Source organism: Heterodontus francisci, chromosome 18, assembly GCF_036365525.1.
Source record: "Heterodontus francisci isolate sHetFra1 chromosome 18, sHetFra1.hap1, whole genome shotgun sequence".
In the NCBI taxonomy this organism is placed as follows: domain Eukaryota; kingdom Metazoa; phylum Chordata; class Chondrichthyes; order Heterodontiformes; family Heterodontidae; genus Heterodontus; species Heterodontus francisci.
Genome location: NC_090388.1, coordinates 85735963 through 85750058, shown reverse-complemented (window position 1 = coordinate 85750058; position 14096 = coordinate 85735963). Strand labels below are relative to the sequence as shown.

At 44.7% G+C, this 14096-nt stretch overlaps 1 protein-coding gene across 3 annotated transcripts in view; it reads left to right on the top strand.

Annotated features, from left to right (window-relative positions):
- Positions 1-14096, top strand: part of wdr91 (WD repeat domain 91) — a 75647-nt gene that overhangs the window by 40073 nt on the left and 21478 nt on the right. For all 3 annotated transcript variants that reach the window (XM_068051087.1, XM_068051086.1, XM_068051088.1), the window contains 4 exons: positions 5927-6086; positions 10298-10406; positions 11050-11162; positions 11574-11771. In XM_068051087.1, coding sequence (XP_067907188.1) covers positions 5927-6086; positions 10298-10406; positions 11050-11162; positions 11574-11771 — 580 coding nt within the window. The remainder of the gene's footprint in view (positions 1-5926; positions 6087-10297; positions 10407-11049; positions 11163-11573; positions 11772-14096) is intronic.

Genomic DNA, 14096 nt, shown 5'->3' with positions numbered 1-14096 from the left:
TAGGACCAACAAGTCCAGGAAACCCTGGATATCAAGGGATATAGAGGATTGGCTAGGGGAAAAAAAGGAGACTTATGGCAGATTCAGAGCACTGAAAACAACGGAGGCACGAGAGGAGTATAGAAAGTATAGAACGTAATTAGGAGAGCGAAGAGGGGACATGAAAAAAACACTGGCGGGCAAGATAAAGGAAAATCCTCAGGCGCTTTATAAGTATATTAAGGGCAAGAGGATAACCAGGGAAAGAGTAGGGCCCATTAAGGCCCAAAGTGGCAATCTGTGTGGAGCCAGAGGACATAGGTGAGGTTTTAAATGATTACTTTTCATCTGTGTTCACTATGGAGAAAGACGATGTAGGTGTAGAGATCAGGGAGGGAGATTCTGATATACTTTAATATATTAGCATTGAAAGGGAGGAAGTATGAGCTGTTTTAGCGGGCTTAAATGTGGTTAAATCCCCAAGCCCAGATGAGATGTATCCCAGGCTGTTATGTGAAGCAAGGGAGGAGATAGCAGGGGGTCTGACACAAATTTTCAAATCCTCTCTGGCCACAGGAGAGGTGCTGGAGGACAGCGAATGTGGTACCATTATTCAAGAAGGGTAGCAGGGATAAACCAGGTAATTACAGGCCAGTGAGTCTAACATCAGTGGTAGGGAAACTGTTGGAAAAAATTCTGAGGGACAGGATTAATCTCCACTTGTAGAGACAGGGATTAATCGGGGATGGTCAGCATGGCTTTGTCAAGGGGAATCATGTCTAACAAACTTGATTGAATTTTTCAAGGAGGTGACTAAATGTGTATATAAGGGTAAAGCAGCTGATGTAGTCGACATGGACTTCAGTAAGGCTTTTGATAAGGTCCCGCGTGGGAGATTGGTTAAGAAGATAAGAGCCCATGGGATCCAGGGCAATTTGGCAAATTGGATCCAAAATTGGCTTAGTGGCAGGAGGCAGAGGGTAATGGTCGAGGGTTGTTTTTGCGAGTGGAAGCCTGTGACCAGTGGTGTACCACAGGGATCGGTGCTGGGACCCTTGCGGTTTGTGTTGTACATTAATAATTTAGACGTGAATAAAGGAGGTATGATCGTCAGATCGCAGATAACATGAAAATTGGTGGCGTTGTAAATAGTGAGGAGGAAAGCCTTCGATTACAGGATGTTTTCGATGGGTTGGTAAGATGGGAGGAGCAGTGGCAAATGGAATTTAATCTTGAGAAGTGTGAGGTGATGCATTTTGGGAGGACGAACAAGGCAAGGGAATATACAATGGATGGTAGGACCCTCGGGGGGTACAGAGGGACCTTGGTGTACTTGTCCATAGATCACTGAAGGCAGCAGCACAGGTCGATAAGGTGGTTAGGAAGGCATATGGGATACTCGCCTTTTGTTAGCCAAGGCATAGAATATAAGAGCAGGGAGGTTATGATGGAGCTGTATAAAACACTAGTTAGGCCACAGTTGGGGTACTGTGTACAGTTCTGGGCACCACACTATAGGAAGGATGTTATTGCTCTGAAGAGGGTGCAGAGGAGATTCACCAGGATGTTGCCTGGGCTGGAGCATTTCAGCTATGAAGAGAGACTGAAAAGGCTAGGGTTGGTCTCCCTAGAGCAGAGAAGACTGAGTGGAGATATGATTGAGGTATACAAAATTATGAGAGGCATTGATAGGTTATATAGAAACTTTTTCCCTTAGCGGTGGGGTCAGTAACCAGGGGACATAGATTTAAGGTAAGGGGCAGGAGGTTTAGAGGGGATTTGAGGAAAAAATCTTCCACTGAGGGTGGTTGGAATCCGAAACGCACTCCCTGATGAGGTGGTATAGGGAGGAACCCTCACAACATTTAAGAAGTATTTAGATGAGCACTTGAAACGCCATAGCATACAAGGCTATGGGCCAAGTGCTTGAAAATGGGATTAGAATTGTTAGGTGCTTGATGGCCAAAACGGACACGATGGGCCAAATGGCCTATTTGTGTATTGTATAACTGACTCTAAAAGAGTTGAACTCGAGGTGAGGTGAGAGTGATTGCTCTTTACATCAGGGCAGCATTTGACGGAGTCTTTTGGGCCTCCTTATCTCGAGAGACAATGGATACGCGCCTGGAGGTGGTCAGTGGTTTGTGAAGCAGCGCCTGGAGTGGCTACGGAGTATGGCATCAAGAAGCCCTAGCAAAACTGGAATCAATAGGAATCGGGAGATAGGGGGTGGAACTCTCTGCTGGTTGGACTCATAACTAGTGCAAAGGAAGATGGTTGTGGTTGTTGGAGGTCTGTCATCTCCGTCCAGGACATCACCGCAGGAATTCCTCAGGGTAGTGTCCTCGGCCCAACCAATAACCTTCTGTCCATTATAAGGTTAGAAGTGGGGGTGTTCACCAATCATGACTCCTCAGATACTGAAGCAGCCATGTCCAATGCAGCAAGACCTGGACAACATCCAGGCTTGGGCTGATGAGTGGCAAGTAACTTTCATGCCACACAAGTGCCAGGCAATGACCATCTCAAACATGAGAGAATCTAACCATCTCCCCTTGATGTTCAATGGCATTACCATTGCTGAATCCTCCATTATCAACATCCTGGGGGATTACCATTGACCAGAAACTGAACTGGACAGCCAAATAAATGCTGTGGCTACAAGAGAAGGTCAGAGGCTATGAATTCTGTGGCGAGTAACTCGCCTGTTTCCCCATCTATAAGGCATGAGTCAGGAGTGTGATGGAATACTCTCCACTTGCCTGGATAGGTGCAGCTCCAACAATACTCAAGAAGCTTGACACCATCCAGGACAAAGCAGTCCGCTTGATTGGCACCCCATCCACCACCTTCAACATTCCCTCCCTCCACCACCAACGCACAGTGGCAGCAGTATGTACCATCTACAAGATGCACTGCAGTAACACACCAAAGCTCCTTCAACAGCACCTTCCAAACCCGTAGCCTCTACCAGAAGGACAAGGGCAGCACATACATGGGAACACCACCACCTGCAAGTTCCCCTCCAAGCCACACACCATCCTGACTTAGAACTATATCGCCGTTCCTTTACTGTCACTGGGTCAAAATCCTGGAACTCCCTTGCTAACAGCACCGTTGGTGTACCTACACCCCAGTGACTGCAACGGTTCAAGAAGGCAGCTCACCACCACCTCCTCAAGGGCAATTCAGGATGGGCAATAAATGCTGGCCTAACTAGGGACACTACGAACGAATAAGAAAAAAAATCATCCACATCAACCTTCCCCATTCAAAGTATCATTACTTTTATTTTTTATGAAAATATGCCATCACATTTACTGACGCTAAATTTCATCTGCCTTTTTTTTGTCCATTGCTCCACCTTATCTCCTTGGAACTTCCTTTGGTCTTCCAATTATTGACTTTGTTTATTTTGGTGGTGTCTGCAAATGCAGAGATCCCTCACTTAGCCCTATATTCAAATTTACACAAATAACACAAGTGACTTCAGAACAGAACCATGCGGGACACCGCTACCCACTTCCAACCTCTCTGAAAACTGCCTTACCTGTTTCCTCCTTCACACCATCCTCCATCTCGATTACTGTTTGTGACATTCTCTTTTCCTGTCTCTTTCCCCCATTTCTGACTTCCAACCCCCTCCTTTGCATGTTGCCTGTAGATGGTGTTTGAAGCATCCAGTTCTGTGAAGTATAATTGGATTAATATTGTTTATCCTACAATCATTCTCATCTACCTTGAAGGTGCTGACTCTCAAGTGTGGTTTTGTGGGTCCTGCCTGCCCTCCTGTATCTCATGAAAATGAGGATGCTTCAGTTGTGAGTCTGGGCACAAAATGTTCTGATCCTGTCCTTGCCCAAATCCCCACTTGCACACTTCCAGCTGAGGTCACTGGATACCGATGGGGAATGAGTGTTTTGGCTGATTTTCCCCTCGAACCCAGGGAACTGAGGACACTTTGGTGGAGAAAGCTCACCGTAGTCTAGCAATTGAATCTGGGTCTTCAGTACACTTGTTACTCACTAGGTAGACTTGGAGTCATCAGCAAAGGAGCAAGAAACCTTCAGAAATACTTTCAGTTGGGCTTTTGATATGCAATTACAAGTTTTGCTTGTCCGTTGTGTTTTCATTACTGTGGATACTTGGTCGATATCATATTGCTGATAAAGTTAAAACCCGCCCGTCAGCATCAAATCGTGGTGATCTTGCGCTAGAAATCTGGTCAGATAACCAAGCAAACTAATCAACATTCACCCAAGAGTACATCAGCATTCGCTGGAGAAGGAGAATTCCTATGAGAAAAAGGGTTTGAAGTCATTTTCCAAATTGTCTGCTTAGAGTACCCCGTCAGTGAAACTTTTCAAAGCTATCAGATACAGGAAGCTAAAATACTGAGTCACAGTCTTAAAAAACAAAATACACACTAGACTGTTTTAGAGGGAACATCACATAAGAAATAAGAGCCTGCTGCACCACTCAATACGATCATGGCTGATCTTTGACCTCAACTCTACTTTCCTGCCCACTCCCTATAACCTTTATTACCCTGAGAGATCAAAGATTTATCAATCTCTGTCTTGAATTACTCAATGCTGGAGCCTCCACAGCCCTCTGGGTTAGAGAATTCCAAAGATTCACAACCCCGAGTGAAGTAATTTCTCCTCATCTCAGTCCTAAACAATTGACCCCTTATCCTGAGATTGTGCCCCTGTGTTCTAGATCCCCAGCCATGAGAAACGACCTCTGACTACCCTGTCAAGCCCCTTCAGAATCTCGTATGTTTCAATTAGATCTAGACTCCACAGAGAGTTTAGGCCCAGTTTACTCAGCCTGTCACCATAAAACAACCCTCTCATCCCAGAATCTTCGCTGTGCAGCTTCCAAGCCAGGTACATCCTTTATTGGATGTAGAGACAAACCTGTGTACAGTATTCCAGGTGTGGTCTCACAAAGCCTGTAAAATTCAGAGGCTTTTTCTACCTGTGGCTCAGCTGGTAAGTGCAGCCCACGCACAGTGTGGCATTCCATATGGATCAAAAAGGTCTCCTATTCTATCCCTGGTTCATGCTGAGCCAGCAAATGAAGGGAAGACATTGCAGTTAACCTTGGACTAGGGAGGGAAGCAATCAGCCGACATTAACTTTTCTTTATCACTATCCAACAATCGGTCTGGAAATGTGCCTGTTGGATGAAGATTTGGCTTAACTGTGATACATTTCAAAGAAAGAACTTGCATTTATCTGTCACCTTTCACTTTTTCAGGATGTTCCAAAGCACTTCACAGCCAGTATGTTACTCTTGAAGTGTCATTGCTGTTTTGTAAGGAATTACAGCATCCAATTTGTACACAGTGAGGTCCCCCAGCTAGCAAATTCCATAACCAGTTGGTCAGCATTTGATGAAGGTTGAAGGATAAATGTTGGTCAGAACATTAAGAAAACTTCCTGCTTTCTTTCCAGTAATGCCAAGGGATGTTTAATCCACCTGAGCAGACAGATGGGACTTTGGTTTCAATGTCTTATCCGAAGGATGGCACCTCTAACAGTGCAGCAGTCCCTCACTACTGCACTGGAGTGTCAGTCCAGATTATCTGCTCAAGTCCCTGAGGCTTGAACCACAACCACCTTCTGACTTGGGTGAGAGTGCTAGCACTGAGCCACAGCTGGCAGTTAAATAGTCTCAAAATGCTCACTGGCAGAGAATGACCATGTCACTTAGGTGTCTGAGTTGTCCTATACCTGTGGGTCTGTATCTAAAAACAGATGAGGACAACATGGAGGAGGGGAAGCACTTGATTGGGTGGATACAAGAAATGGTAAATGCATTCTCACTAAAACAGAGCTTGTATAGTGTCATTATATGGATAGTTTCCTAACGTGTATTGTATCAGTGTGGGATACTTTGGGAAGTTTCCTAACTTGCTGCCCCTGTTTGTGTCCACCAGAATCTTGTCTCTAGCTTGTAGTCCAAGTGGTACATCGTTTGTTTGCTCCTCAGCTGCTCCGAGCATCAAACTGGGGACACTGCTGGATACTGGAGATAAGGGAGTGAACCTGGTCCCAGGCAATCTCCTCCTGTGGGACACAAAAACCATGAAGCAGCAGGTAATGTACCAGGACAACCTCTGGAGAAATGGTAGTGCAGTGGGTTATGGTACTGGTCTAGCAACTGAGTTTGAGAGCTCAAATTGTGAAATAAATTCAATAAATTGAGTAATTTGTGAGCTGGCAGCTGAAAAATGGTTGTTGGGTTGTTGTAGAAGTCCAACGAGTACGCCACCTTTTGGTGTTGCTTGCACATGACTACTTCCACATTAGAACATAAGAAATAGGAGCAGGAGTAGACCATATGGCCCATCAAGCCTGCCCTGCCATTCAGTATGATCATGGCTGATCTTAGCCTTCAACTCCACTTTCCTGCCCGCTTGCCATATCCCTTGATTCTGAGAGACCAAAAAGCTGTTTATTCCATCTTTAAATATATTCAACAATTGAGCATCCACAACCCTCTGGGGTAGAGAATTCCAAAGATTCACAACCCTTTAAGTGAAGTAATTTCTCCTCGTCTCAGTCCTAAATGATTGGCCCTTGATCCTGAAACTGTGCCCACGTGTTTTAGATTCCCCGATCGGCGGAAACAATCTCTCAGTGTCTACACTATTCAGCCCCTTCAGAATCTTGTATGTCTCAGTTAGATCATCCCTCATTCTTCTAAACTCCAGAGAATATAGGCCCAATTTATTCAGCATAGGAGAAACCCCTCATCCCAGGCACCAATTTAGTGAACCTTTGATGCACCACCTCCTATGCAAGTACATCCTTTCTCAAATGTGGAGACCAAAATTGCATGCAGTACTCCAGATGTGGTCTCACTAAAACCCTGTACAATTGTAGCAAGACTTCTTTATTCCTGTACTCCAATGCCCTTGCAATAAAGACCAACATGCCATTTGCCTTCCTAATTGTTGGCTGTACCTGCGTGTTAACCTTCTGCATTCCTTGTCCGAGCACACCCGAGTCTCTGAACGTCAACACTCGCAATTTTTACACCTTTTTAAAAAAAAAAAACATTCTGCTTTTCTATTTCTATTCTTGTGACCAAAGTGAATAACTTCATAATTCCCTACATTATATTGCATTTGCCATCTTGTTGCCCACTCACTTAACCTGTCTATATATCTTTGCAGCCTCTCTCTGTCCTTCTCACATCTTACCTTTCCACCTACCTTTGTATTATCAGCAAACTTAGATACAATACTTTCTGACTCTTCATGTAAGTCATTAATCCAGGTTATGTATAGCTGAGGCCCAAGCGCTGATCCGTGCACACTCCACTATTCAGACTGCCAACTTGAAAAAGCCTCATTTATGCCCACTCTTTGCTTCCTGTCCATTAACCAATCCCCTACCCATGCTAATATATTACCCCAACTCCATGAACCCTTATTTTTCCTGTTGACCTTCTGTGTGGCACCTTATTGAATGCCTTTTGGAAATCCAGGTATACAAGATCTACTGGTTCCCCTTTATCTAACCTGTTAGCTACATCCTCAAAAAAAGAATACATTTTTCAAACAGGATTTCCCATTAGTAAAACCATTGTTGTCTTGTTCTAATCATACTGTGCTTTACTAAGTACATTGTTAAGACTTCCTTCACAATAGATCCCAGCATTTTCCCAATGACTGATGTTAGGCTAACTGGCCTGTAGTTCCTTGTTTTCTCTCCCTCCTTTCTTGAAAAGCAGCGTAACATTTGCCAACTTCCAATCTGATGGAACTGTTCCCGAATCTAAGGAATTTTGAAAAATCATAGTGAGCGCATCCACTAACTCTGCAGCTATCTCTTTAGAACACTAGGATGTAGACCAGCAGGTCTTGGAGATCTGTCAGATTTTAGTCCCTTAAGTTTCTCCAATACTTTTCCTCTGCTGATATGAATTTCCTTAATTTCCTCAATTCTTTTTAGCCCGTAGATTACTGTCTGTTTCTGGTATGAAACTTGTGTCTTCGACTGTGAAGACAGACATAATATTTGTTCAATGCCTCTGCCATTTCCTCATTGCCCATGATAATTTCTTCTATCTGCTTCTAAGGGACCAACATTTACTTTAGCTACCGTCTTCCTTTTTTATATACCTATAAAAGCTCTTACAATGTTTTTATATTACTGGCTTGTTAACTCTCATTTTATTTTTTTCCTTTATTTAAATCAACTTTTTGGTGGCCCTTTGGTTTTTAACTACATGGTTAACTCTTAATTACAACAGAAGTGGACAAGCCATGAATATGGCTTTGTTGGCATCAATCACATTCCAGAGCATTTATGTTAAAGCCAAGCTTTACCTGAGAAGCTTTCTATGTAAAGTTCTCATGAAAAGTGCAGCAAACTCCAAATGTGCCAGCTGGCCTCCAGTAGGTAATAAGAGTCATAGTTATACAGCACAAAAACAGGCCCTTCGGCCCATCATGTCTGTGCCGGCCATCAAGCACCTAACTAGTCCCATTTTCCCGCACTTGGCCCATAGCCTTGTATGCAGTGGCGCTTCCAAGTGTTCACATAAATACTTCTTAAATGTTGAGGTTTCCTGCCTCTACCACCCCTTCAAGCAGTGTATTCCACATTCCAGCCACCCTCTGGGTGAAAAATGTTTCCTCAAATCCTCTCTAAACCTCCTGCCTCTTACCTTAAATCTATGCCCCCTGGTTATTGACCCCTCCGCTGAGGGAAAAAGTCTGTTCCTATCTAACCTGTCAATTCCCCTCATAATTTTGTATACCTCACTCATGGTCCCACCAACCCCTTGCCCCCCCCCCCCCCCCCCCCACCTCCATCCTTCTCTGTTCTAAGGAAAACAACCCTAGTCTTTTCAGTCTCTCTTCATAGCTGAAATGCTCCAGTCCAGGCAACATCCTGGTAAATCTCCTCTGCACCCTCTCCAGTACAATAACATCCTTCCTATAGTGTGGTGACCAGAACTGTATACAGTACTGCAGCTGTGGACTAACTAACGTTTTATACAGCTCCATCATAACCTCCCTGCTCTTATATTCTATGCCTTGGCTAATAAAGGCAAGTATCCCATATGCCTTCCTAACCACCTTATCTACCTGTGCTATAATGTAACGGTTATGTTACTGGGTTAGTAATCCAGGGGCCTGCACTTATCAAGGAATTTGGTGTTCAAATCTAATCACCGTTTGATAATTTAAATTAAATTTTAAAAATCTGGAAATAAAATGTCTATCCATAAATGTGACCATGAAGCACTTGGATTGTCATAAGAGCCCAACTGACTCATGCCCTTCAGGTAAGGAAACCTGTCTTTACCCAGTGTGGCCTACCTGTAACTCCAGCTATATCGCCATTCCTTCACTGTCGCTGGGTCAAAATCCTGGAACTCCCTTCCTAACAGCACAGTGGGTGTACCTACCTCACATGGACTGCAATGGTTTAAGAAGGCAGCTCAGCACCACCTTCTCCAGGGGAATTAGGGATGGGTAATAAATGCTGGCCTAGCCAGCAACGCCCACATCCCATGAATGAATTAAAAAAAAAAAAGTCCCACACTAACATGATGGATTCCTAACTGCCTTCTGATGGGGCCTAACAAGCCTCTTAGTTACAAAGGATGGTTCAAGAAGGCCAAGCATCACTTTCGCAGGGCAAGTAGGGATGGGCAATAAGTGTGGCCTTCCTCGGCAACACCGACATCTGAGAATGAAATTTGAACAACAGGTCAGTGAAGAATTTCCTGGGTCTACGGGAGAGGAATCTTTGTGTATACACAATGTGCTGAATAATCCCCTAAAAGCAAAGGGAAGCTTGGGGGCCAAATGTTTATTACTGCACAGTCCCTCGCAACTTGATTTCATAAATTGAACTTCTCTTTTATCAGATACAAGATGTATTTGCTATAAGTTCCTGGCTGAGGCATATAGGTGCCTTTGGTCCTGATCCTGGAATACCTTCTGTAACTGGGCAGTGAATGCTTAGTTTAGCCTGACTTTATTGTTTTGTCCTTTTTTAAATACTTCAGGACACCCCATCCTCTGACTGCCATTTCCCCATCCCCCCCCCAAAAGGAAGTGAACTTTCCCATGAGCTGCTTTAAATGGACAGTTGGGTTTGATTTTGTTCTTTTGATCAGGGCAGTGACATTCAAATTCATCTGCAGTTTGAGCAGTGCCGGGAGGTAAATCTAGTTCAGGCTTACTGTCTGATAGCAAACTAAAATGGGTGGAAGATGCAGTGTTTGCAACTTCATACTGCTAAGGCTTGAAAAGTTTCCAGTAGGTTGACTTATTTTTCTGCAGCACCAGTTTTCTCTGGATCCTGAGCCCATTGCCATTAACTGTACAGCTTTCAACCATAATGGAAATCTGTTGGTGACTGGAGCTGCTGATGGCATCATCCGACTCTTTGGTAAGATGGACATTTTCTCTATTAGACTTCGAAACCTCATTTTAACAAGTTTTCATCTAATCACACATACTGTGGTCAGTTCAAACTGATGTTAACATTAATATAAAGCCTGTTTTCCTAACTCTCTGCCCTCCACCAGATGTTGGACCGCTGGACTACCCATGCATCTTCCAACAGGGACCACTGCATAGTGATTCCCAGTATAAAACCTGTCCTCGCCTCTGTCCCTAGCCCAAGGCAGTGAGTCCAGCTGACTAGAATTGGCAAACCCAGCATAGAGCAAAATCAAGTGTGGCACCTCCTTACACAGGCTTTAAACTACTGGACAGTGGGGTGAAAGGGTTAAGGTTTTGAGGGGTTCGGGCCTTTGAGAGGATTTGCCTGTGCTTTAAATGTTGGGATTTCTGCGTCTGCCATTAGAGCAGTAAATAAGGTGTACGTATCAGAGCCAAGAACCTGTCAGCCCCAGTGCTGCATGCCTCATCGATCACAACAGTCTTTCAGTAAAGACTCGTGTTGAGCCACACACCCCACCCCCCCCCCCCCCCCCCACCAAACGTAATATAACTTCTCACTGTCTTCTTTCCTCCAACCCCAGCGTGAAGGTCTCCGGAGTGAGTGTGTTCTGTTTGGTGTATTTCAGACATGCAGCGGTACGATTGTGCCATGAGCTGGCACGCACATTCTGGGGAGGTTTATTCAGTGGAATTCAGCTATGATGAAAACTCTGTTTACAGCATTGGTGAAGATGGAAAGGTAATGGGACAGGTGCCAAACAGGGAAACTTGGGCGGTGTGAGCAAACTGTTCTATTGGAAGGGAGGCAGCAGCAGTTAGAACTCTACCTGTCCGTCCCCCAGGGATCATCCTCCTTCCTGCAGAGTTTCATTTCCCTGGAATTTGAAAGCACAGTCTCTCCACATTCATATTTTCCCAATGGGAGCATGTAGGAGGCTCCCATGTAGGCTTAATCAAGGAGATGATGTGCGTGTCTGTCTGTGGGTGGATGTGTGCGTATACGTGTGACACCTGCCGTCCCCGGTGCAGTCTGAATAAGTTTGAAGCTAGTTGCAATAGGTTTGTTTCATGTACCCAGTTGAGGAATGTGCAGGTTTTATTGGATCTGCCTGATTATGGTTTTTTATTTTTGATTCTCCCGCTGATCCAGTTCATTCAGTGGAACATTCATAAGAGCGGAGTCAAGGTTTCTGAGTGTGGTGTACAGTCGGACGCTATCGGCCCGTTTGTACTGTCTGGGTATAGCGGGTACAAGCAAGTGCAGGTGCCACGTGGAAGACTTTTTGCGTTTGACTCAGAGGGACATTATGTGCTCACTTGTTCCTCTGGTGGTGGAATCATTCACAAGGTAAGAGACAAACCCACCTATATTTGTGATGGAAGCTTAGCTTGTTTTATTTTCACCCATTATTCTGTTTTCTTACCTCTTCTGAAGGACTGATTAATGTTGAGGTGCAATTCCCCTGTCACCGAGCGACCTGTGCCACTTGACCCAAGTGGCTATTTCTCTTATGTAAGTCTGGACAGTGAGTGTCACAGATCGTTCAACAACTATGGGGGCATCACAGATGAGTATTATCCACTTGAGTGACCGGCATACTTCCAGCAAAAGTAACTACATAGCCATCAAGACTATGCTTTCTGGTTGTATTTTTTCTCCCTCTCCCACATTGTAGGCACTGAGCTGAATTGCAGCGTTCCTATCACTGTCCTGGCTGTGAACAGTGCCATCTAATTTAGCCTTTAATTCTGAATTAATTCAGTATAATTTCCAATTAAAAAGTCATTATTTTTGGAGTGGAGCTCAGGAATAGGAAGGGTGCAGTCACGATGTTGGGGGTTTACTACAGGCCTCCCAACAGCCAGCGGGAGGTAGAGGAGCAGATATGTAGACAGATTTTGGAAAGATGTAAAGGTAACAGGGTTGTAGTGGTGGGTGATTTTAACATCCCCTATATTGACTGGGACTCACTTAGTGCTAGGGGCTTGGATGGGGCAGAATTTGTAAGGAGCATCCAGGAGGGCTTCTTGCAACAATATGTAGATAGTCCAACTAGGGATGGGGCTATATTGGACCTGGTATTGGGGAATGAGCCCGGCCAGGTGGTCGAAGTTTCAGTGGGGGAGCATTTCGGGTACAGTGACCATAATTCCATAAGTTTTAAGGTACTTGTGAATAAGGATAAGAGTAGTCCTCGGGTGAAGGTGCTAAATTGGGGGAAGGTTAATTATAACAATATTAGGTAGGAACTGAAGAATTTAGATTGGGGGCGGCTGTTTGAGGGTAAATCAACATCTGACATGTGGGAGTCTTTCAAACGTCAGTTGATTAGAATCCAGGACGAGCATTTTCCTGAGGAAGAAGGATAAGTTTGGCAAGTTTCGGCAACCTTGGATAACGAAGGATATTATGAGCCTAGTCAAAAAGAAAAAGGCAGCATTCGTAAGGGCTGGGAGGCTGGGAACAGACGAAGCCCTTGAGGAATATAAAGACAGTAGGAAGGAACTTGAGCAAGGAGTCAGGAGGGCTAAAAGGGGTCTTGAAAAGTCAGTGGCAAACAGGATTAAGGAGAATCCCAAGGCTTTTTATACGTATATAAAGGGAAAGAGGGTAACCAGGGAAAGGGTTGGCCCACTCAAGGACAGAGGAGGGAATCTAAGTGTGGAGCCAGAAGAAATGGGCGAGGTACTAAATGAGTACTTTGCATCAGTATTCACCAAAGAGATAGGGCGGCGCAGTGGTTAGCACCGCAGCCTCACAGCTCCAGCGACCCGGGTTCAATTCTGGGTACTGCCTGTGTGGAGTTTGCAAGTTCTCCCTGTGTCTGCGTGGGTTTCCTCCAGGTGCTCCGGTTTCCTCCCACATGCCAAAAGACTTGCAGGTTGATAGGTAAATTGGCCATTATAAATTGCCCCTAGTATAGGTAGGTGGTAGGGAAATATAGGGACAGGTGGGGATGTGGTAGGAATATGGAATTAGTGTAGGATTAGTATAAATGGGTGGTTGATGGTTGGCACAGACTCTGTGGGCCGAAGGGCATGTTTCAGTGCTGTATCTCTAAACTAAACTAAGAAGGATGATGAGTCTAGGGAAGGGAATGTAGATAGTCTGGGTCATGTCGTTATCAAAAAGGAGGAGGTGTTGGGCGTCTTGCAAAGCATTAAGGTAGATACGTCCTCAGGGCCTGATGGGATACCCCAGAATACTGAGGGAGGCAAGGGAAGAAATTGCTGGGGCCTTGACAGGAATCATTGTATCCTCATTGGCTACAGGTGAGGTCCCAGAGGACTGGAGAATAGCCAATGTTGTTCCTTTGTTTAAGAAGGGTAGCAGGGATAATCCAGGAAATTATAGGCCGGTGAGCCTTACGTCAGTGGTAGGGAAATTATTAGAGAGGAATCTTCGGGACAGGATTTAATCCCATTTGGGAACAAATGAACTTATTAGCAAGAGGCAGCATGGTTTTGTGAAGGGGAGGTCGTGTCTCACTAACTTGATTGAGTGTTTTGAGGAAGTGACGAAAATGATTGATGAAGGAAGGGCTGTGGATGTTGTCTATATGGACTTCAGTAACGCCTTTGACAAGGTCCCTCATGGCAAACTGGTACAAAAGGTGAAGTCACCCGGGATCAGAGGTGAGCTGGCAAGATGGATACAGAACTGGCTCAGTCA